We start from the raw sequence: 26,685 nt of genomic DNA, 5'->3' as shown, positions 1-26,685 counted from the left end.
TACACTCTCGCGACTTGTAAACATTATATTATTAAACGCTATTAAAAATTAAAGGTTAAGATACCTAATTTTACCGAATTGCATCGACCGTGTAAGTCCACTTATTATGTTTAAAAAGTATTGCCAAAAATCCAACTAGTAAACTCTCGAATACCTATCTAAAGGTGATAAATCCGGGCATAAGTATTTCATTTTAGTCTCGCATGAACGTACATAATAATATAGTACGAGTAGATATGTATGTGTATCGTGACATAACAGTCATACCACCGTAATAGCAAAACCTACGTTACTCGAATTTAGGTTAAATAGCTGCATTCACGACATCTATCAGCTATTGGTTCGTCTTATCTTTATGTGCGGCGCTGTGTAGCCACCTCGACTTTATTGATCCTTTGTATCTTTTCTATTCATTGTTGCTCCCCACTTTGAAAGAAACTATACAGGCAAATAGACTAAATGGATGATACATTGAAAATACATTCGTTGATACGTGATAACACTGACACTGACTGTATTTGATTAATACTATTGACTATTGGTCGTGATTTGTTCATGAATTTTAATTTACAAAGGACCTCACGAATTAAGGTAACCTTTGTCATTTGTGGGGTTCAAAGCAACTATAGCTAGAATGCAAAACATAATTCTAATGCTGATTTCTGCAATTAACATTTCAAGAGTATTTGAAATTAAATCTCTTTTCACTAAAGGGATAGAATAGCAATTCCCTTAACTTTCCCTTAACGAGTATTAGACCTGAGATAGATATTTGGGACCATTAAACTTTTTTTTAAATTTTATTAACTACTGGAAATTCTTCCTTACTTTCCAGTGATGCTGTTCACAACCTCGTTCACGGGCATGTTGGTGGTGGCCTTAGCGATGGGCATCACTAAAGCTCTGAGGACTGTGTACGTGAACATCGTGATCCCGAGCTACGTGCCGCTGCACCGACTCGCCTTCGCGTCAGGCCTACAAATGTTCTTCAGCGGCATCACTATATTTACTATTGGATCTTTACTTAGTAAGTATTGAATTTGAAGACATTCTTTGAACGTATTAGCAATCGACGAGCTCTTCAGAACTAACTGACTTTAATAATATAATGATTAAGAATTGCATTAAATTAGCTAGTAGTTCAGTAGTAGAAAAAGGCAAAATTTCAACCAAATATTTTTAATAAACATCTGAATAATGAGGTTTACAGACATGAATTAATGTGATGATATCTGTGTGACACATTTTAAATTTCAATACCGACCCTTATCGGGATTTGAACCCAAACTACAAATAGTCTCATAGTTACCATACCATGCTGAATTGCTGTTGATAGAAAGATTTACCAGTATCTTCTATCTCAAAATTAGTGCGACACTTAAAGCCACCACTTTTCGAGATCACTAAGAGCTACCTCTCTACTTAGCAGGTACTTAAACAAATCGACTGATAAGTACTATCGGCTATTGTCCCTTCTGTTCAATTAGAAAACAAATTACGACACACTTGATAATTACTACAATTGATATTTATAGTTCAATTAGTTTCAAACTGTCGCTAATCTCATCCGGGTTTAGTAACCGGGTCAAATAAAAACTTAATTTATTTGATTAATTCTTAGGAAATCACACTCTCAAAACTTTAATCAGCCAAAGTTTCTTTAGAAAAATAATGCCTAGAAATCCTTAATTTTATCATTGTGACTTCAACTCATATGGTAAGGAAATACGTTTATCGCACAGACCTATTTATTTTTAATATGTTTGATTAGTCATTCTGTTTCAATTCAAAACAATAATGTTATGCAAAATGCATATTTTTAATCACACAATTTTCCATGATAAATATCTCTGCGATCCCTAATTTTCGTGTGATAACATAAAACATTATGATAAAAGTATAAAAACCGTAATAGACATATTTTACCAATCATACTTTTTTTTTTTTTGTTTTATAAGACATGACCACAAACATACAGGGGGGCTATCACGTATCTCAGTTGTCAAATATTTGAAAGTCACTACTCTGTACATTGTTTTCTCCCTTAGAATACTATGATTAGCACGTTACGTCAAAGCAGCAATGTACTGAATAATGACCATCAATTTGACGTACACTAGCTGTCAACTGAGATACGTGATAAGCCCGCAGACCATAATACACGGTTTTTTAAAAAACTTACAAGACTTCATTCTACTTCCAGCTCGAGTGCGAGAATCATCAGGGTCTTACCAACTGCCGATCATCGTGCTGAACTTCGTGACCATGATCACCATCATCACGTGGAGCGCCGAGTTCCTCTACTTCAGGATTAAGAACAGATCTCAAACTGAACAGGAAGGGAACAAATAACATCTGGGAATATAAATAAATACAATCCGTTCCATTGCTGGGCATGGTCGCCTCCCGAAGTAAAAGAATTAGGACTTGAGTCCACGATGGCCGAGTGCAGGTTATTATATCTTAAAGCTCATGAACCTGAACAACAGAAGAGAAAAGTATTGACTTTTAAAATGTAATTGTGCAGTTTGTATTTTATCCAAAGTTTACGTAGATAGTGACATGCGGGAAGCAGATGAAAAATAAATAATATCCTAGCCTCTCCAAAATAATTACGAAATATTTTCGTGACCCCTCATAATATTTTTTGTGAAGCAAGCCACTGCAATACTCATCAGTGACAAGAAATCTTTTATAGCTCAAAATAGTGTTATATTGCTAAACTAATTCCTCGGAACTGTGGCCCAACACACTACCCCGTGCCTAAATTTCATCACTAATACACTATCATAGGACAATTACATTTTAAAAGGTTCAATTTACTTTTGTTACTTTGTTTAGAATATTGTAAATAAGTAAACTAAAGACTAATTTTATTAGAAAGACCAAATAAAACTTGTACATAAAATGCTTGATTCAATTTATTTACAATTCTGTATTTACAACAATCTAATTATATATTTAATTACATTTTTGGATATCAATACACGTAATACTTGGAAACATCTATCTATCTACTTATACAGTTAAGAATATAAAGGATTAACTTAGAATACGTAAAAATATATTTTTATAGTCCCACTTTGGTCAACTTTAAAACTATAGTCAAATGTCCAATAAGAGTCCACTTAATATTATTTGGTCAAACTTAAAAATTCACTATTTAGTGTTCTTTTTAATTTGCTCCTGAAATCACTTAGGCCTGCTGCATACACATTTGGTTCGTCACCATCGATGCGGGAATATTTATTGAACAACAAATACGTCTTGAGTTCCTTCTCCGGCTTGTGCCGATCGGGTTCATTTACACATATGCGGTTTCGCCGCCTGTCTTCTAGGCCGATTAATGCCGAAGCGAATATGTGTGTAGCAAGCTATACAAATAGTTTTTTTTTAAATATCACTTGCACTTCGTCACTCATTTTGTTTATAATTCTTCAATCGTCATGTCCTACTATGTGGGTTTGCAGTCGTAGCAGTTGTGTCCTGAAAATGATATAAATATGTTATTATGTGTAACTAGATCTCATTATTTACGTTATAATATGTACAGTACTTTCGAGAAATAATAATATCATAATAGAAGATATAAGAAGCCATTTACAATATTACTTTGCCTGCTAGTTATTACGTTTTATGATATATATTTTTATATTTAAAATTAAACAGAAATCAATTTAAAATACGATTTAAGGTAGAAAAACAATAATATACACTGTTTCGCTAAAATATTATTATGTGAACGGTGCTGGAACTACACTACAGCAAAACGACTGCCTATACAAGATGCACTTGTGATCAAAGAGGTGCAGTTTAGTAAATGAAAGTTAGTATTAATAAAAATAAACCTCTTCCAAATTAGTAGCTTTCTGTTGTGAAGCTTCTGGCAAGGACGTACTATTGTTCTCCTTCTGCGTCTCCAACTCGTTTACTGAAACAACAATTAGCCATTAAAATCTTTATTAAGAAATTAACTTAAAATTTCTAAAAGGGCCCATGTCGCATTATAAACACACAAGACATGTGCCCTTTCCAAAATTGCTTCTTAATACTTTAGAATACTTACTGCTTTGGTACCAACTTTTGGAGAAACCATACGATGCATCAGATTCCACCTTTCCACCTGAAGTAAATCCAAAAGATGGTCTATTCATAAACCTTGGAGACTTGAACGGGAGATTGCTCGACGCAGACGGTTCGCTGTCAGCAAGTTTCTTCGACTCAAATCGTTCAACCTCATACCAGTCTTTTGAAACGTTACGTGAATCTCTCCAAGGCTTTGACGTGACTACGTAAACTTTTTCTTTAGTTAAAGGTGATATTGACGTTTGTATTTTACCCCACGGTGCTGGTGTGGTCGTACTACTCGTGGTTCGGAAAGAGGACGCAGCTGTATAAATATGCAGTTTCTGGACTTCCTCCGGTTCCTCATTCTTCCCACTTATATGCCTATTCTTAGGCCTTTCAATAGTATTATATTCTTTGCGAGGTCTCACATACGTATTATTATCAGCTTCGTCAGTTACTAGATGCTGAACACTACTTGACCCCTCGTGGTCATAAAATTCGTAATTGTAATTACTCGTCGTCGTAACGTAATTCGTTGGAACTGTTGTAGTGAAATAGTCATCGGGAATTTTCTTAGCGTAGTTGTCAGTGTTGCGAGTTCGTTGCGGAGTTTTGTATTGTTTGGAATATTCTTGCTCTGTCCAATCGTCGATGGCATGCTGTAGTTTGATAATGTCGAATGGTGGCTCCTTAACATCGTAGAGATCATTTAACGCGCCTGAAGGATTATACGGGTCTGAATCATAGTTCTCTGTGACCGTCGTTAATGCCTCTTCGGTTGTTGTACCCTCAGTGACATAGTTTTCAGTAGCTGTATTGGTATGCGAATGGTCTGTGTTTGAGGGCACTTTTCTACCCTGGTACTCGTCCTTTGGTGTCGAAGGCCAATCTTGTGCCATTTGAACATAGTCATTTATATTTTCTTCTTTTTTTCCTGTTGTGTAAGGTACAATTATCTGTACAATTTTAGGTTTGTAGTTATTTTCTTGCGCGGATGGAGAATCCTTACTGTAATCATTATTACTCTCTTCCCAACTATTTGGTGTTTGAGGAGCGGCAGTTGTAGGTATGTCGTCATATATCTCATATTCCTTATCAGGGATTGGTGATGAAATAGCTATTACAAAGTCTCCATGCCCCTTATGAGGAGCACTTGGTTTGAGATACAAAAGTGGAGAATCAATATTTTGCAAGTTAATGTCTGTGCGGTATTTGTCAAGATCTTCATCATTTACTCCTCGCAAATCCGCGAAGTTAGGTTTATGATTCGAAGGTATACGAGATGGTTGTCGCATGTCCAAGGGTACCCCATTATCATACAGGTCATTTCCGGTGCTCTCAAAACTTGCGTCGATAGACTTAGTTGCTGAAATGTGATCTTCAGATGCTTGAGACGATATGTCTCTAATTTCATCTACCACATAACTATTAGGAATGTTTCTGTATCCTTTGGTCTGATTTGAAATAGTGGGTGGATCAATTTCAATGATCGGTGACTGAATTATAGTCGCCGGATAGTCCACAGAGTGTGTGTACTCAGTGAGCGGTATACTCTGTTGTATGTTTACATTAGTTACTGGGTTTTGCATATGATTGATGCCTTGTAGAATATTTGTAGGATATAGAGGAATGACTGGTCGGAATGGCCGTGCATTAAATATCGGTGGTAAAGGTGATACGCTGAGGTTAGGAAGTGCTACAGGTTGTAACGTGTGAATATTTCTACCTCTATTTAAACTAAATGGAGCCGGATTTGCCAAAGCAAAGGACATGTTTGGTGTCTTACTTTCGTGTAGCGATACTTGTGTTTTAACTTTGGTAGATTCAGCAGCTGTAGCTGATATAGGATAATGTATATCAAACAAATGAGTATTTGTAATAGGTTCCCCGTACGAATTCTTGAAAGCTGTCGGTTGTGTCACTTTAGGAAGCTGTAATTCTCCTCCTGGTGTTATATTATTGAATGTTTCCACGTCACTCTGTTGTGGCGTCTGTGGGTTATAAGAAGGGTTGTATTGAGGAGTGACTGGTTGATATAATGGAGTCAATGGACTTGGAGTACTGTACACGGGTGACGGTGTACCGTATGACGATGACGGCGGACTATACGTTGAACTGGGCAAGTTATAAAAACTGCTCGATACATCTTGCGATGGCGTCGATATGAACTGTGAATTAATCGAGTTGCCGTGTAAACTAAACGATGAACTTGGAACTCCATAAGACGAGCTTGGTTGTGAAAATGTGGAGGACTGTGGATTTGGAGAAAATGTGTCTAATGTATGCGTAGCACTCGGCGGGCCATACGTTGAGCTGGGCGTGTTCAATACACCACTGTTGAAGTTTTGAGCAGGTGGGCCGTAATTAGTATGCGGCACTCCTGGTGATAACTGCGCCGGTTTTGTAATCTGATTGTTCGTATTAAATGGCTGCGGGTACTTTTGCACTATCTTTAACGAGTCAGCAACAGCAGTAGGGCTGGGCGGTCCATACGTCGGTAATGAATTCTGTTTTAAATTTTTACCTCCTACATTGTATCTAATTACTGGTAACCATGGCACTAGGTTGCAAGGATTGCAATCCTTTTTAATAGGGGCTACGTTATTATTATTAAATATGGTTGAGCCCGCATTGCTCGTCTGTTGCGATGGGAAGAACCATCCTGATACTTTCTGGAACATAGACGGTGGAGATGTAGTTGCAAAGGGTTGCGGTGCGGGGACGAAGTTAAAATTATATTGTTTGTAGAATGGGGCGGGGAATTTAAATTCACTAAGAGCCGGTGGGGCAGGGGGTGGCTGGTATTGATAGCCGATGTCTGAGTTCTGTCGCTGATTCCTCTCAGGTCCTCGGTGGAATGGCACTGGCAGTATGGGCCCCAGCTGCGGGGGCGGCGGTGGCTTCAGCAAGGCACCGAACGTTGCCCCGCCGTGTGAGTTGAACCCGTTCGAGTGATCGCATTTACATCTTGAGACGACTGCGAGCAGCAACACCGGGAATATCTGAAACAATCATTACAACAAGTTAATAAAATACATTTATATTTGCTAGTTTTAGTACCTACGACTAACGGGTCAATTAGATACAGTTAAGATTAGATTTTTCAGAATCGATGGATTACAATCAGTGACAATCGTACAAAAGCATCCTGTATTTAATTTAACAATTAGAAAATATAGTGAAACACTCCTCGTGACATATCGGGGCCATTGTAGACGCTTCCCACGAGTTGCCATTCTTTGCACTTTTCTCTTTTCTCATAATATACCGTCAATGGTCGCGATCGGAAGACGCCACGTTTTGAATTGAATTATGATCTAGATGTTTTTTACTAGACGCTTTTTATTACAATGTAAATTGTGTAAAATGAGCCGGGCCTTCAAGTGGATAATCATCATCGGATGTACTTCCGACATTACTCAAACACAAACGCCATTTCTAAAACGGGGCGACATTCATTTAATGTTCACACGAGGTCAATGTCGTGAGATGAATTTTTAAGCAGAATATTTTATATTTTTAAGTTTGCAACATTGGCACAAGTTGCAAATATTTAAGTGTCCTCTTGCAATTGCTTGTGCAACCTGAATAATTTGCAGCATCTTACAGGCATCCATCAGTATTGCGTAAGTATTAAACGGTAATCGTGACAGTCGAAGGTGCGGCTGTATTTGAAGTACCATCACGCACTCACACATGTTTTGGCACAGTCTCAGAACAAAATCAGCAATCATCAATTCAAAACTCGTATTGCGTTCGGTTTTCGAAACCCCACTTAATTCTACCCACATGCGCATGAGTGCAGCATTTAAATAAATACGTAACAAAGTAAAATCGTTCGGTATCCAGTAACCAGTCGTGTGAGATCATCAATGAATAAATATGCCATAAAATGTTCATTTAATTTCTTGAAATTTTTATTCCTCAGTCAGTGGGTCATGAATAAATTAGTATCAATTAAAAAAGCTAATGACTTTCTTTCAAGTATTTAAAGTTAACGATATCACTGGAGAAAAGCCTAATTAGTAATTAACAGGTGGTCCATTAATGCGTCTATTTAAACGAAGACAATGTGTATTAACTCCTTTTAGTTTAATTTTAACGTGTCATTAATCATTGAAGAATTTCGTTATGGTTCGCACGCTTGGGAGCAAACTTTTACTTAATTGCCGGTCAGAACGCAACAATGCTTTCTTCGTATGACATAAAAGTTTGGTACGTTTATGAGAACGAACTACGAAAACAAACGAAAGTGAAAAGGCAGTAAACTAGGTGAATACAGTTAATCGTAGTTAGCTCATCGCTAAGTTGTATAATCAGATGTTTACCGTTTATCGAGCGAGCTATTGACTGAAACGATTCGCGCTGGTTAACTCTTGTTATACAAATGTGTGAATTAGTGTTTAAATTGATTTTCTGATCTAGATCTCTTTCATAGCCTGATTTGGCTTTTAACACTGTATTTTTTGACTGCATACGTAATATGTAAATCATCCAAATCGATAAGTTCCTTTGCGCATAAGTCGAAAGGACTTGAGTGTAGGTGTGTACTGTGTATCCGTAATACACAGATCATATCGGCGGTGTATTGAAAAAAGGTCAGTGCGTAGTACTCGTAACCGTCGACATACAGCGCCGCCGCAAGTTGTATGGATGTGTATGAGGGAAGGGAAGTCTGTAAGGATCGTAACAAGTAACGTTCTTTCGTTTCTGCCTTAATCTAAAAAAGGCATGATTTTATGTATGTATGTATGTATCTCTATTATAGACCGGCTTACGTTTTGCTTACTCATGTATGTAAGTAGTCTTAATAAATAAATAGTAGTAGTCGATAAATTTCTTAGTGAGTACTTTATTCTCTAGAAAGATTTTGATCTAGGTGTGTATTCACAATATATGTTCTAAAATCCACATTTCATAACATAACTATTATTACGCATGCGTTCAAGCTATGCACGCGAGAGTTAACCTTTTGAACATATATAACTATGATGGGTAACTGTAATGAAGATGATCAATCATCGTTACAAACATGTGTTCTACTAACATTTAGTTGCAAAGGAAAATCTCGACCATACATATATAACACGGACTGGAGATTGGGAGAAAATATTATTATACAACTCTGTATTAAAGATTTAAAATAAATAACATTACGCGTGTTTAACCCGATGGTAAAGCTTATAACAAACCCACGTTTCGCGTTTAACAATGAAAGTCTCGTGTAATAAGCGGCCCGGGAACCTAAGACCTCGTGATCAGCAGTCGTATGTTAACGCTACTGTTCAAATAAAAGAGTCGATTCCGAATTTCTATTAAAAAAACTAGTTCGTGATGCTATAGTGCTTACACATTCTCATTAGTTTCTCTCGGAATTTATCAATGACAAACCAAAACTAAATTTTTCATCCATAATCTCCTTTACTTTTAACCTTACTATGTCAAGCCACATGAATAGCACAGGAAACCTCATTTTTCGTAAAATTTTGCGTTTTGCTTCTAACCATACAATGCTCAAAATATGTTCCCAATACATAACAAGGTAAAAACAAACCAAAAAGCAACAAAACCCAAAAAAAACAAGTTCAATTTCGTTTAACATTTCAATCAGCGGCTATTGAGACGCACGGGACTTTTGAAGGTAGTGCTATGAATTGACACGTTGAAAGCTGTCAGGCTCGGTGCTAGCATGACATCGTGACTTTGTTTTTTATATCATGATCGTGAACGGTCATTTGATGTGGACATCATCATTACTTGTTAGAATTGACTGAAAACTTTCTGATAGTAAAGTTAACGTATTGAAGTTAAAGTAAATGTTGCGAGTTCGATTTCCAGATATTTACGCCGTCAATAAATGTTTTCTGACTAATTGAAGCTTTTATTTTTTTAAGAGATGGACGAATAAACTGCTTGAAATAACTAAATTCTACATTTTTTCTCTAGTCTTTCTAAAAAAAATACATGTCGCAAAAGCTGTTTACTTCACACACAGAGAAATAACGTAACTTTGGATATCGGTAGAAATAGTTGCAGAAGATTAGGAGATTACTTTACCTTTTACCCTTTGAAAACTAATAATATTACTTTTGAATCTGAGTAGATGGGTTTAAAAATCAGCCAGAAAATTAAGTTACAATCAATTTTATTGATTAAAACTCGATACACCTATAAAACAATTAGATTTAAACATTTTATAACCCATCATAAAGTAAACAATCAATGGTTTTAGTTAACAAGTAAAGTAGAGACCCTCATAAAGATACAGAGTCAATGAGAAGGTTAAGGAATAATCAGCGTGACATTCAGGTGCGTACACATAACTATGTATAATAAATTCTCAAATATGTGTTCAAATAAAATCTTATACCTATAATCCTTTACAAAATTCGGTGTAACATGTAGTCCATCCAATTTTGGAGTGGTGGTAGTGGTTTCCATCCAATTTTACCAAAGAAAATCTTAATAACTAGCATAGTTTTACCAGCAATAAGCAATAACTATTTATTCGTTAGACGTAGTAACGAATTCGTGTTTGTTAAATAAATCGCCTAGCTTTACATTCGTCTCGTAAAAGAAATCAAACAAATCAGTTGGCTAGGAACTGTTAAGCAGTTTCTATACAGCGGCAGGAACAAATGTAAACAAAGTATTTGTAGATCAAACAAAATGCTACCACCATTGTAACCGAGTTTGCAGAGATATATAACCACGTAACAATCTTCAATGCGAGTAATCAAATAACACGTGAATGTTCGTAATTCCTTTGTTACAATTGAATGCTCATATGTGTAAACACCTCTTAGTGAACAAGTTAAGTTGGTTCAGTCACGATCGTTGCTTTCTCTGTTCGTTCCCACCCTTCATATCGTGAGGACTCACTCACTCACTCATTCATTCACTCATTCGTTGACAAAGGATAACAATAGCCAGTGATTTCGCTAACAATGTGTTATAATGACTCTCTTGTATTCGTGATCATTTAGATTTCTTTTTCTATGAGTTTATTGTGCAAGAGTGCCATCGAGAGTTTGTTTGTCTAGCATTAGAGCTGATGAAACTTATTATAGAATACTGAAAGGTATTCTAACAGTAATAAGCAATATTGAAATTGTCAACTTTAAGTCCACTGATAGGTACAACTTAAAGAGACTGACGGCCGAGGAAGTTCATCTAGAGCACCCGTTCCAATAGCACTAACCCCCGGTTTCTGAGTACATTTAGCTACTGCTAAAAAACGCTATTGCATAGATAAACTACTGTTTATCTATGCAATAGCGTTTTTTTGTATGAGTTTTAACGCTATTGAATTGATAACCTACCGTTAAGTGTACCTCAGAAACCGGTGGCTATATGAAAAGCACCTAGCCTAGTACATGAAAGTATTTGTATTTGGCAGGTGCTTTTTGAACGGGTGCTCTAGAGATGGACTAAATGGCCGATTGCGGAAAGGTAAAAAATAAATTGAAAATATTTCTATCGCTGCAAGTTTGAAGGGACTTCAAGGGACGTTTTTGCATCCAGCCGTTACAATGCGTACATCAGCTGCATGCTCGTAAAGCGTAGAACAATATTTCAATGAAGTTATTATCTTAATTTAATTAATTATGACGAAGGATTATCACTATTTTGAGCGATTATGCTTCTCACTATTGTGCTTCTAGCTAGAGATAACTTGGAGTTTATGAACATACAGAACTCACATCACCAAACACAGTCAAATTAAGCCCACAGCCCACGCAATACACGATCGTATTATGTTATACAAACGGAAATAGATTAACAATCATTATTTCGTAATCCCAAAGTTTACCTTTACACGTTCAATTCAGGGCGTACGTAACAAGAACAAAAACAAAAAGTCTATCATTACCTTATTAAAAGGGAATTAAGTCGCGATAAATTAAAATCAAAAGAAAGTTGTCGCTAAGTATTATGTATAAACATATCGTTAGCAAGTGATTACCGTGTTATGTGAGTTATCAAATAGTATGTACTTCCTATAATTATGTTGCTGTTTATTTACATACTTATGTAACAGCAAAATAGGTACATAAACAATGCAAATTACTAATGTATTAATAGCACGCATCGACAAGTTTAAACGGATATTTATAACTAGTAGGTGGTCAATTCCGCTAACCGAAAGCGGCTATCTATATACGAACGTAATAGCTAGACAGATAATACTAATGCAAAATCGACTCCTTAAAGAGCTTAGACAGAAATTGACTGAGTAAGGAAATATCTGACATCCCGAAAACGTCTCAAAAACGCACAATTGGTAGGAGAAGACTTAAAAAACTAGAGCTATTAATACCAACATTATAGGAAGAGGCTTTCATCCCTTATTAAAAAGGGCTACTATTGATCGACCTTAGAACTATTCAGGATACCAAAAACCAAGTCATAAAAATCGTTGCATAAAACATAATAGGGCTTCATAACGAAAGTAAGAAACTCTCAGGGCGTGAGATTAAACAGAATTCATTACAGAATCTGTGTCAATTACAGTTCCTACTTCAGAGGTCAATTGTTTACACGCCACTTATTCCATTACACACAAACACGTAACACTTCACAATATTTAGGATAACGCCGTAATAAAGTAACTAGTGTATGAACAGAATTATTTATTAATTTAACCTTTCTTCCAACTATGTTGGAGTCGGCTTCCAGTCTCAACGAATGCAGCTGAGTACCAGTATTTCACATGGAGCAACTGCCTAACGGACCTCCACAACCCAGTAACCTAGGTTATAATACGATACCCTTCGGTAAGATTGATTGTCAGACTTTTAAGCTTCTGATGACAAAATGAAAGCCGGGACCCACAATTTAACGTGCCTTTCGAAACATATGTATCTTATACATATCACGAATCCACAGAACGACCTAGGCAAGTGTAGCTTAACCTCAGAGATCGATCCATGCGGCTGTAGAAAAGTAAGCCACGAGTTCCTCAACGAACAGGTTAGTTTAAAAATGTTATCATATGAAATCTTAACTGAGAAGATTTGATGTGTTACGAAACGGTAGTAATGTGAGGCTGTAATCTATGGAGCCATAACAGAGTAGAGCCTCTTGCACACAACTTGATAATCTGTTGAGATGTTTTATGTATGTCTTGACCATATTTTTTACGGTAGTAAAGAGGCTATTTGTCCATCGTGAGATAAGTTTATTAAAATTATCCAACTATTATAACTGCGAAAGTTTGTAAGTGATAGTATGTTTGTGACTCTCACAAAAAACTACTGGATGGATTGTAATGAAATTTCGTAGACTAATAGCTTATAACTTGGATTGACACATAGGATACCCAAGGAAATCTTTTCAGCTAGTTCTGGTTCTGTTCTTTTTCGGACCAAGTCGCGGGTAGTGAATCGTAAACATATTTTTTTCCACATTATTATTTATCGAATAAGTAAAGATTCTCGTCAAATACAATTATCTGGTACTCTTAACGAATATAAAATCTTACGTATTCCTTTAAAATATACACATACAAATAACAACTATAAAAAAATATAGTTAGATCGTAATAAAAAATATAAAATTAGCAAATAACTTACGTTCATTCATGCAACTATACTATACCTAACAAATTCAAAATAATCTTTTCAAAATCACCTTCTAAATTGTCTAAACATGTCTCTAACAAAATCTCCTCTTATATAAAGTCTTTCACTGTCCGTACGATGTTCTCGAGCCCTTTGCCCTTCGCTAAGAAGCGCGTTTATCCTCCGATCTCACAAGCCACTCACACTGTACCTTCGTTAGCTTTCGTTGGCATTTAGTGACCTCATGGTATCCTTGCAGAGGTTAATGCCGCTTTGTGTTGTTTTATTTGTGCCTCATTATAATTGATTTAGTTTTAGTGTTATATTTTAGTGGTCTAGTATTGTAAGAATCTGCATTTACGTATATTTTGGGATAAATAAGGCGTTATATCAAAGTATTCCTCGTCAAGTAATCATAATTTGTGAAGAAACCTGACTAAGCTAAGTGAGAATTATAAAGAAAATTTGGATAAGAATTGTTACAATAACAATTGTAATTATCAAAGAGCAAAAGAAAACTGAAGTTAACTGTACATAGGTGGGCTACATAACACGCAATATATAAGTTCCTTTTACGCAAGAAACCTTTCAAGTAGATTTACTCTCATACTCTGCATAAGCCGGTAATGGCGGGATCTCGATATCAATAATCTTACAACCATTGGACCGCCAAAGAAGCTAATTAGAAATCAATTTATTCAAAACACAATAAAATATGTTCTAGATAACCAACATTTGATCTTTTCGGGGTCAATTCCACTCAATTCTCAACTTCATATTTTAAACAAGTTTTTTGCTTGGACAGGTTCAGGAACATATCAATTGTCATTCAAACAATACCGTTTACTTTCACTTTAACCTGTCGCATAAAATATTAACATACTATAGCACAACTTAGTAGAGACTATGTAAGGTTCACGGCTAGTAAGGTTCTGAGGCACCCATAAAAAGATAAGAAGAAGGGCTGGTAAAAGTAGGCAAACGTCAGAATTTACAACAACAATGACCTGCAGGCTTATACGGCTGACGGTGGCATGCTTTAATAAAGCTACTTTATTTTGAAAATACACAGAATTGTATCAACAATTTTGTTAGTTTACGTAGATTACAAATAATAATATAAAATAAACCCATTAATATCCTACTACTGGGCAAAGTTTTCCTCCCGGAATGAGGTAGGGGTTAGGCTTGGAGTCCACCATGCTGGCCAATTGCGGGACGGGGACTTTGCATCTTCAAGGACCTTCGAGAACTCTCATGCAAACTTTGGAACAAATGATAATTATTTCTTATACGCAGACTTATGTAGATTATAATTTTATAATTTACATAAACTGTGCATGCTAAGGCTTTCTACTAAGTTGTCGTACTATATACTATAGCTTAAGCATATGTACGTGCGATGGCACATGCGCCATTGTTTCAAAATAAACACTGGCATATATTACTTTTGTTTTTTTTTCGTTCGGAATTAATAACTAGTCTTGCATTCAGTGTTGCGTGTTTTAATAATTGAGTGTGTAAATTGATATCGTGCAAAGTCATTAATTAATTAATTTGATTTCATAATCAATCGTTGCAACAAATAAAGAAAGGAAAAATTGTTATGCATTGTGCCAATATCAACACATTACGGGGTTATAACACCGGTCTTTAAAAATGTACAAATCCCGCATAATCGAACTACAATAATTAAAAACAATATTAGATTATACAAACAATATTAGATTATAAGTTATTTTATTGTTTGAATATTATTATTTTTGTGCTCATTGTTGAAGAAATCAAATTAATTAAAAAATACTCCATTTAAATGTTATGTGAGTTTTACATTTTTTAGAGGACGCATTTTTATTTTTGGAACATGTGGGGAAGGTTAAACAAGAAATATGCAATATTCGGCCATCAAACTGTAACATTTAAATGGACTAACAAACTGTAATCGAATAGTAAACTATTTTATATGGATCACACTTCTCCACACACAGTTATATCCCATAGGGAATCCAACCTAACACTCGCGGTGCATTGACCACTTTTCTATTGCACCATACATGTAGACAAATAATTTATTATCGCATTCTCATTCCTAATGAGAAATGTATGTACCGACTGTTGTTAGTACAAAAAACATGTCAACTTTGACACAAAGTTGACCACTAACCACAAGAGAAAGAAGAAAGTAAAAACTAAATATTACATACGAAATGATTTATAACTAACTTTAAAAAAAAGAGTATGTTGTCAATTCGTTTGTATATTTTTATAATGTTATTTAGCTCATAACTTTTTACTTAGTGGACTAATTATATGATTTATTGGGATATTCTTAAATTAATATAATTTATCTTGTTTCGTGGTATTAATAAACTGATATTAAGTACTATTAAGTCCATTTATTTTTTGTCAAAATTGAATGTAAATGTCGCGTTGGTCGACGTTGACTGAAATCAATGAACAATTCGCGACTTCGTTATTGAAAAAGTAGTTGCTCATGACTCTACAATACAAATACATCACAGGAACTAAATTAGTACGTTACGTGATTACTACTTTTTAATACTGTCGTGTCGTTTTCATATCGAGTATTTGATATTTGAAATTTAAGTCATTGTCATTTTCAAACACGCATATTATATGTCGATCCATGTCAGTTATTTCCTCGGTAGCTGCGCCCAAGATTTGTAGCATAAACTATATCTATCCTCTTTTAATTCGTCCAAATGTAAAAAAATATAAATTTTACTTTCAATAGGTGATAGAGTCATCAAGCATAATTGATTTAAAACAGCTAAATTTTCCTATTTATTTATGGTCTTAATCATTCGAGAAATAACAACAAACGTTTTATTATAGTTGCCATAAATGGGAAAGTTGAACTATCTGTTAAGAAACCTAACAGCCAATAACTGTTTGCAGAGATAGTCTGAGAATGGCTGAGAATTCGATCTTTTATACACACACCTAATACTAAAACTATTCGGATTACCTCATACTAGGCTCATACTATGTAATAACTACTGGATTACAGATCAAGGGGTCATCTCATCAGTAATACCCTCGATTACCAACAGCTCTTACTAACTAACTAACGTCTTAGAATTTCGATTTCATCACCCTTACAATCTACCGGGTATGACGAAACAAAAATTCCTATAAACTAATAATACATATTACGTTAAAATATGTTGTTTAAAACCACCAATTAATGTTACTATTATATATTGAATGGTGCACAATAATAGCTGAAAGCGATCCTATAAATTATATCACGATTGCGCCAGACCTCGGCGATTTAGAAAATGAGAGTGAGTGTGTGTGGGCGTTCTTGAAACCTGTTTGCTACAAACACCAACATTGAACTTGGATCAAAATGCTTCTTTGATTACCACACGTTACGCCTTCATATACAATCCGATGATTGACAGATAAAGAATACAATCGGAGTCCAATCACGTGAATAATCTCAAACGATCCGGTGTAATTCGATATGAATCTAACCCATAGAAAATCAATAACAATGTTATTTTTATTGTCCGTCGTTTATTCGAGTCGAAAAGAGATGTATTGTAGTGGAAAGTTAAATAATAGTTGAGCTTGACCTATGAGGATGCCGTTACGAACTACGACTATTATATTAGCCTAGATTTTGCTTTCAATGTTACTATGAAGTCTATATTTACAATAATGAGAAATGATTGACATACTTTTATTGTAACCGAATATCACTGGATGGATATTTTCTTTTTTTTTATTCTACAAGTCTGTGTTACTTGTTGTGTCGTTATGATTGAGCCCATTCTTTGGCTGTCGTCCTCAAGAATGTAACTTTTGATAGGTCCATTAAACTCATCCAAATAAGCTTCACATTTTTGTACTCTTTTCAATTGCAAAGTCAATATTATATTATCGTAAACAATCTACAAAATATCATATTAAACATTATTTACGATACCTTCTCAATAACAATGTGAGAAGTCTTATTTTCTAAAACTCCAGCCGCACTTACATCACTTACACACATTCATCTAATGTATTTGATTTACCGAAGACAATGTTATACAAATGTTCGTAACTGCTTATATTAATGGCCTCCATTATCGTGCGTGGAATATTCTCAATGATCATTGCCTCTGAGGTGAAAGGTCTCGTGTTTATGAGAGGTTATTCTGTAGCAAATTCTGTTGTACGCTTTTCCGTGTTATATTTAAGTGCGGTCATATTTTGGGGAAAGGAAAGCCGGTATGATGATCATTTGATAAAAAAAGTACGTGAAGCAAATAAAATAGGGAATTGTTATGAGGTGCAGTTTCTTCTTTAGTGATTAATTAAATTTATGTTCATCTGCTTTAAGTTTTTAATGTATTTCTTTAGATGGACAAGCACGTAGACTTACAGTTTCAGTACCCAAAATCTATTTTTTTATAAAATAATAGCTGAATATTTTATTAAAACTTTTAAGCATTTCAGTCATTACAATTATCCTTATAATACCAGTGGTCAACCAACACAATTTATTATGGTGAACTGCTTCTATTTTTTTACCCCTAAACTGCCTAAATTGAGAAAGGATTGTTCTACTCGTATACTGTAGAATACTTTCTGGTTCTAGGTATAAACAGCTATTATAGATAATCAATCAATGCTTATTATTACTTTTTGAAATAATAATAATAAATCATCACACCCCGCAACAGAAACATAATATAAAATCAATTACAGCAACGACAATAACTGTCATGTTTAAACTATCTTCCGTTAAGTTTTCCGTACTTATCCACCGAAATAACTGTCGGTAGTTCATCATAACCTAACTGCGATACTTGAACTAGTCGGAAGCGACAATTCGCGTGTGAAAATATAATGAATCAAAACAAAACTAGCAAGAATGTTCTTCGGACTATTATTTTTTTAAGTAATTGGGTAGCTAGTGTAAGTTACCTATGTAACCAGTCGGTAGGTTTTGTGTAAACTAACTAAGTAGTCATTGTTTATAGTTGCTAATGTTGCCAGCCAGAGAAGAACCAGTCTTCCCAACCTTTTAGGTTACACCTAGTTATGTGAAGTAATATATAAAAGATTATGAAAAAAGATCTTTATAAAGTTGTAATAATGAAACCGATCATTAACGATTTTTTGTCGTATGGACGTTACTTGTATGAAATCAAGAGCATACCAAATGCGTCTCTACCATATACTATATCTAGTATCTGGGAAATATGGTCACAAAATCATATTTTTTTTAACCCTTTACTGTTTCACTGCTGGGCATGCAACCCTCCCCAACAAGGGAGAGGTTAGGCCTTGAGTACACCACACTGGCCAAGCGCAGGTTGGGGACTTTTGCATGCCTCCAAGAAATGTGTTAAACAATTTTTAGGCGTGCAAGGTTTTTATTACGATGTTTTTCTTCAACTTTAAAGCAATGGATCATTATTCCTAATACACACATAACTTCGAAAAGTCATGCATATATAATATATATTTAATATTACAAAAGTCCTCGAAAATTAGACTAAAGCAGTTAAAAAACAAAGTCAAGTGCGTGGCTTCAGCGATGCGGTGGTCACACAAGTAGCTCATATGCCGGCGTATTGCAGTGTCAGTCTTAATTACATACGGCGATTAAACGGCACTTACTCGTCATAATTATTATTCACGCCGTTCCGCACATTGTCGACCACATTACGTTACATTATGTCAAATTGTATATACGTTCAGGAAGTTACCGCATTCCTACATTGTTGTGACAAAAGATGTTTGCTTTTAAACAATGTGTTAAACAATCTTTAGTTTAGAGAATTAGGTTTTTATATTTGGCAATACTAATTTATTTATTGCTAAACAGTAGTTTATTTAACGAGGACACTGCTAAACTTAAGTTTGTTAAATCTGTAACAATATTACTATTGTTCAAAGGGTATACGAAACATGTCAACACACCAAAATTTCATCAAGTAATTATTTTGCATTTAGTTTTGTAATTATAGACAAACTTATTCCTGACTCTACATCTACCGTAACTTATCTCTTTATGCCAGTGACATTACTAAACTTTGAGCAGACACTAATATAGAAAAAAATATGTAGCCTATTAATGTCCCACTGCGGGGCAAGGGTCTCCCGTAATGAGGAAAGCGTTAGGCCTCGAGTCCACCGCGCTGGCTAAGTGCGGGTTGGGGATTTTGCAAGCCGATAAATGTATTTACCAAATTTTAGGCATGCAAGTTTTCCTCACGATGTTTTCCTTCACCGTTGGAGCATGTGATAATTATTTCTAATACAGTATACACTTCGAAAGTCATTGGTGTGTTGCCTTAGATTCGAACCTGCGACCACTTGCGTGCGACTAATATAGAAATTGCTTAAAATTTACCGCAAGTTTGACTCCATAGTCGAAGTCAAAACCTATGTTTCTCATCCACCAAAACTGCCTATTCAATCTAAAAATAACAAAATGATCCAGTAAATTAAGAAAGTGCGTTACTACATTTCTACATAACACAATACAAGTTAATTACATGAATTACACATAGGATACATTTGAAGTACACAGCGGCGTCGACGTCTGTAGTACGTACTGTGAGAAGGCGCGCTTTCACGTTGAGCTTTACTACAATACGGAACAATGATCCATAACGTACAGATATCTTCACCGCCTTTATTGTGTTAGTTATGTCTTGATATTGTATTACAGTGCAGTTACATTGTCATTTGTAAGGGCGGACAGATTTGCGATGGGTTGTTGTGTATATTATTTTTGGTACTTACATAGCATGGTGTGTCATGCCTGAAGTTATGTTATGTTACTGTAATCATATATAGATATGATTACAGTAACATATTAGATTTATTACGAAAAGGCATAGGCCTTTTCGTAATAAATCACAGGGATAGACGAAGACTAAAGAATGCCACTTGCGGATTTTTTACAAACGTTCTTTGCATCATCTGCATTCATACATCTTTTCTGGTTACAAGTATTACGAACATGACCTTTTTGCAACACATAAATCATTCTCTCTGCTACCTACGCCACTCTGTAGCGTGATTCTCTACCACTATCGTCTATCCACAACCGGCTAGCTATCGAGAATTGTAAGCTAACTGTTGAGAAGAAATGTTGAATGAAAATCTAATCAGCGATTCTAACGGACGTCAAAGGAACTATTTTTACAGTACATTTTAAATGTCAAACTCTAGATTTTCGATGGGACCAACAATAAAGAATCGCGCTACTGATAAAGTCAATCGAACATCTAAGACTGATAAACAATACAACTGATACAAAACATGTCAAAAACGCGGTAGACGATGTATTAGGGAATTCTAGAGCAAGTAATCGCAATGAAATGGAAAGTGACTCACACGCACCTCACGTTCGTAAACGAGTTGTATGGATGCGCCGGTCCGAGGCAATTCGACGTTCATTATGAATTCATACCAACTTCATTAATATACATTCACACGATTATCTATTAAATTTGATAAATATGCATGGTTCTATCTGCTTCCTTGAACCTGAAAATGTGACATTGCTGGTATTTGATTCAACGTTTTTGGTTGGTGGCCTAGTGTCAAAGTTATTGTAGATAAATAAATTATATGTTTCAGTAGAATATTCTGATAATTTAAACTTTTCCACAAGAACTTTGCAGTGAATTTTCCGATATCTGGTAAGCAGATATTTTATAATCTGAATAATAAGTATATGTAATACTTTCATCCCAGAAAATCTTATAATTTTGCAACCAAAAGCTAGTAAAAGAATGTATAACTTAAATCCGGTTTGATCGTCATTCAATTTTGATAAAAATACACAAGTTTTCACACATTCACCTAGATAACACAATACTTTGTTAAATATTATGCTAATTTAATCTCGATTCTGCCTTAATATATAGCATCATTTAAAGATCTGAGGGGCCGCAAACATTTCGATAATGTTCATAAGTACATTTTGTATGGAAAGTGAAAGAAATTATTTGATGACTCAGTGGAACCGGATCTTCCCTGTGACGGCTGCAACGTGTTTGACATTAAAGTTAAAAACTGAAGCTTGAAGGTGGAATTGTATAAATTCTAAGAAATGACATGAGAACACGTTTCACGCCTCCGTCTGAGTTGTAGACAGGGGTTTATAACCTTTTGGTAATAGGTGCCATATTGCTTAGTTTGACTAACAAGAACTTTTTTTGATAAAGTAGTGTTAAGATTCTTTTATTATGTAATGGTAGCAACAGGGTGTAAACAAATATAACAAAAATGTCAAAAGTCTTATTGAGGCAATTATATTGATATATTACTTTATTACATCAGAAGAAAATGAGAATACCTTTTACTACAATAGTTATAACAAAAATATTTTCAAAACTTGTACACTATTTCTAATGTCATTGAACCTAAGGTTTTTAACCACTGGTCTAAGTAAACAGTCGCGAGGTGAAATGCTGCGTCAATTGAAAATATTTCCTAGTAAGCATTACAATTAAATTATTTGTACGTTGTAAAATATGCTGAATAAGAAACGCAAAGTGAAATGATGATGATTTATAAGTACCTGACAAACCCACGGTTTCTGAGGCACATTTAGCTGTAGTTTATCTATTCAAACAGTCTTTTTAATATGAGTTTAAACTATTTCTATTGCGCTATTGAATAGATAAACTACTGCTAAATGTAGCTCAGAAACCGGGGGTTATTGATTTTATTTACCTAAACTTTGTATAAAGGCGGACTAAACGCCACGGACATTTTCTGCCAGTCTACTTTGGGGTGACGCAGAGATGCACTGAACAACGCAGACGAAGTCGCAGGCCAAAACTAGTTAATTATAGACTGAAATTTTCCTTATGAATCACTCTGTTCGTTAGTGAAAACCACATGAGTAGTTTTTAAGTTTATTGCAAACTAACCAATGGGTTGGCAGGACTTTCTTTTATATAATACGTAACTAGTAATGTTATGTATTTCTATTCATATTTATGTAAATTTAACATGTTTTAATACCCTTTAGAGTCTTGTTTCTACTAGCAAAATATGAAGGTGGGTCTACACTAAAAGAGCTAAGCAAATAATCAGTATGTCTGGCTGTTCTTTGATGGTTAACCATACAATAATATCATAAGGCTCTACACCCTTTCCGAGCTAGTGGTCGATTCAGTAATTGTAACGACTATCATAAGTGTCAATATTTGTCCTAAATTAATAAATGATTTGATTTTGATAAGAAGAAGTTATCTGGTTACCATAGTACAAGCTCTGCTTAGTTTGGCATTAGGTGACCATGTCTGAGGTGTCCAAAATGGTGCTTGGCTCCTTTACCGTAGACTTACCTTAATAAGGTATTTTGCAAGATGTCAAATGAGTTCATAGCGTGTTTAAATAAACAAATGCTTAATGTCTATGAGAGGCTGGCTTATTAAGAGATGAGCTTGTTTAACCTGTTTGTATAATCCCTGCAAGTTTTACTTTCTATGGATTCTTGTTAAGAGACTATTAATAAATAACGACGGATATTTAGATATTAGATAATATGGAGAACTAGCTAACTTGCGCGGCCCCACGTGCATACAAACTTCCATATCCTCTCTTCTAAAGACGGATTTACGAAAAGAAATACCCCGCTAATTTCATCAAAAATAATTCCGCGGTTTTACAGTGAAAGCATGACAGACATACAAACAGACTTTAGCATTTATAAAATCTGCATAGATGTGACGAACACATAAAAATTATTCGTCAAATAATTATATTATCTAAAGATTCTATCATTAGCACCCTTTACGTACAACGTTTCGATGGCCTAAAAGATCATAAATATGAATCAAAACTAACAAATTATTCGATATTATAATAAAACCATAAATCTCGTATCACTTTCCTTACGAACGATATCGTTCAATATAATTTAGATCCGCAAGCACATCTTGTCTGTCTTGAAGAGCACGGGCAAATAAAACCAGTTCGCAGATTTCACTCGTAGCCTAGTGTCAAAATAAACGCGTTTACTATGCTGGAATTTCATTAAATACGTTTTTATTGAATATATTATCTTTGTAAACGTTCTCAATTTATTACAATAAAGTCTACATACGGGCAACTTCTGCACTAATATGTGTCGTGACGTTTAATATGACGGAAGCTATCAGTAAAAGCATGGATAACAGTGCCTCGATTCTCTACCACTATCGACTACCGACATCCGGCTAGCTATCGAAATTTTGACATTTAGGATGTACTGCCAAAATGTTTCCTACGACACCCGTCAGAGGCGCTGATCAGGTTTTCATACAAAATTTCTCGATGACAGTTCGGTTGTTGGTAGTCGATAGTAGTAGAGAATCGAGGCACAGTATTACACTCATAAACTAACTAACTAATCTATCTACCTAACTTTATTCTATAATTTCTTTTCTTAAATTTTAAAATCTTTGAAAACTACAAACAAGACTTTGGTTTATGTGAGTCGTATAAATGAAATTGCTTATCTAAAAGATCCTACACAAAATCTGGATTACGCAAATGTACCTCTGTATTTTGGGAAACGAAACTACGACTTCCCGCATTGTGGTAACAGCATAGCTACCAACTTAACTGCACCAAGAATGCCAACGTTTCAAAAGCTTTATTGTACTTAGATAACGTCATGTACCTCTCGATGACAATGGATATACAACACCCCTGCTATTCCGAGATAATCAACATGGCCACGGTAAAAGGTTTCCATTAGATTTACTCGTAAAACTCTTTCCGTGTTAATTACAAACACAAACAAACTTATCAGCGTTTTCAAAGCCTTCATTTGCCTCTTATTAGTGCCACAAAAAACGGGTTAAATATTTACTTTAGGGTATCGTGACACGGTCCCTATGTGCTATGCGACTTGAAAATCGTTGCATCATATTGTGTTTGCTTGTCTGCATGTTTGAAATTGTCCAAAAATATTCAAAACCTTTCCGTTACTGTCTGACTGACAGACTGGACAACGCACAGCCGAAATAACTGAGCGTAGTACTTAAGTTTAAATTTAGTATGAAGATTTCTTAGGAAGTGTAGAGGAGCACTAACAACCCTCTCTTAGTGCTCCTCTACACTTCCACTTTTGGAAATTTCACCCTGAAGGGGGTGAAATTCCACGCGAGAGAAGCTGCGGGCGGTAAGCTTGTATGTTTTGAGCAGAATTCTAGGTACTAAGAAATTCATGCTCTTCTTATATTAGCCCTCCGTATTGTCACGCTGTGCAATTCAATGTTATATTGACATTATGACATAATATTTAATTGAGTGAGGGACATAGATTATCCCCTAACAGGCCAGAATTTCCGCTGCCACTCCCAAAGTAAGAATTATAAAACAATACGATGCGAAAACCAAATCAATATAAATTCATGTACCAATGTCCTTAAAAATTTGTTCGAAAATCTCGGAATTCGTATCCTTACATAACAGAAATCTTTTATTCCGGCATCAAAGCAATCCGTTTCATTATCCTTTTTAAATGGCTCAAACTTCCAACTTACATATTTTATAGCTAATCCAATTAATACAATAAGTACTTAATTCAATCTAAACATAATTCGAAAGCCAATTATGAGAGAGAAGAGCATCAGTTAAGTAATACGAGACTAAGCTCAAACATAGCCGTGAACTACCGCACTCATAAAAGCTGATGGAAAGTGAGCTTGTACAAACACTAACGTACTCGTTTTAAACTTTATTTTATTGTTGTTTTAACGACTGTTGTGTTATTGCATTTTTTATTGTTCTAACTAACTAATTTGTTCCGTTGTTTATGTGTGTCGGGTGTAATTTGAAAAAGTTTGAAGGCTCTCCTTGAATTTTTGAATGTCAAAACCATTGGTAAAAATGACAATATTTTTTTGAGTTGTTTGTAAAGTCATCCTAAATACTAAAATGGTACATAGGTACCTACAGTGCAGTTATAATAAATTAAACTACATATACGTATGTTACCAACGATTCTTTTTATTTTTTAAGATTCATATTTTATTAATTGTTCAACTTGATCTGCAGATTTCAGGAATATTATGATTAGTACAGCTTAATAATCAGTACAGTCTATTGTAAATATTTCCTAAGAAAATACCTACTTAAATTAATTTCTGACGTAAGTTCTAAATAGGAGTTGGATAGAAACTTTGAATTTCCAAACACATCTTAATTTTAATTCACAAATCAGACAGTCGTAAATCTACGCAAACTAGTTGTACAAGTAACCCAAAAGATAAAGAAATCTAAATTTCGCTTTTAAACACATTATTTACAGGAAACATCGACAAAACTTCTTAATGAATGATAACATTATCTTACACTTACATATTATTACTTAAACTCCTTACTTTTAATTAAGTTTCTTATTTATTACCAGTTATAAATATCTAACGATCTTAAACGACGCATTCAGACCATCCGTAGGCTTCATTAAACTTTATTAATTAACATTCTACTTCAAAATAATTCCAATCAAAGGTTCAGATCACGAGATAAAACATAAAGTTGGAATGAAGTCCATTCATGTCGTAATAATTTCAAGAAGCGCCATTTAATAAATTAATGAGACACTTTTTTGATCAATATCTGATCATAGAGCGGTAAATAACAAAACATTTTAGATACACTTAGGTATAAAACTTTAAGAAACATTAAATGTTTAACGTAAAGTTTAAGTAAAAAGCGTGGTATCACTCACCGGCGCGACGGCCATGTCTCCTGTTATCAATCAGGAAGATCCCGATCACTATGTCTATTTGATCATCACTTAACTTTCACCAAGCAACGTCCCGCATCACCCTACATAACGATAATCCTCAGTTTTCATATCACAAAGTCACCCTTAGACAACACACGCGCACCGGTCGATGTTATTATCATAACGTGCGGCCGCCGTCGTCGATGTAGATGAATGAAGGCGCGGGTAAAGCACGAAGAAGTCAACAGTTCCCACGTGAGAGAAATGCGCGTGGCGAACAATGGTGGCTGCGCGTGAGTCGAAAGGTGGGCAAAAAGCGAATGAGCGCAGGCAAGCGCGCTC

The 26,685-nt window shown here is 35.1% G+C and overlaps 2 protein-coding genes across 4 annotated transcripts in view; one reads left to right on the top strand and one right to left on the bottom strand.

Moving 5' to 3' along the window:
• Positions 1-2,970, top strand: part of LOC142974039 (uncharacterized) — a 10,009-nt gene extending 7,039 nt beyond the window's left edge. For both annotated transcript variants that reach the window (XM_076116136.1, XM_076116134.1), the window contains exons 6-7: positions 836-1,027; positions 2,204-2,970. In XM_076116136.1, coding sequence (XP_075972251.1) covers positions 836-1,027; positions 2,204-2,352 — 341 coding nt within the window. In that variant the 3' untranslated portion in view covers positions 2,353-2,970. The remainder of the gene's footprint in view (positions 1-835; positions 1,028-2,203) is intronic.
• Positions 2,904-26,685, bottom strand: LOC142974038 (uncharacterized). 2 transcript variants are annotated; one of them, XM_076116132.1, is made up of 4 exons: positions 26,344-26,685; positions 4,067-7,070; positions 3,849-3,931; positions 2,904-3,486 (listed from the first exon to the last, which is right to left on the bottom strand). In XM_076116132.1, the coding sequence occupies exons 1-4, from the start codon at positions 26,356-26,358 to the stop codon at positions 3,445-3,447; spliced, it is 3,144 nt and encodes a 1,047-aa protein (XP_075972247.1). In that variant the 5' UTR covers positions 26,359-26,685; the 3' UTR covers positions 2,904-3,444. The 2 variants fall into 2 exon arrangements, with proteins under 2 accessions (XP_075972247.1, XP_075972248.1); XM_076116133.1 differs by having other exon boundaries at positions 3,899-3,931.

The sequence above is a fragment of the Anticarsia gemmatalis genome, chromosome 7, assembly GCF_050436995.1.
Source record: "Anticarsia gemmatalis isolate Benzon Research Colony breed Stoneville strain chromosome 7, ilAntGemm2 primary, whole genome shotgun sequence".
NCBI lineage: Eukaryota > Metazoa > Arthropoda > Insecta > Lepidoptera > Erebidae > Anticarsia > Anticarsia gemmatalis.
The sequence above is the reverse complement of the archived record's forward strand: the minus strand, read 5'-3'. Positions and strand labels throughout refer to the sequence as shown.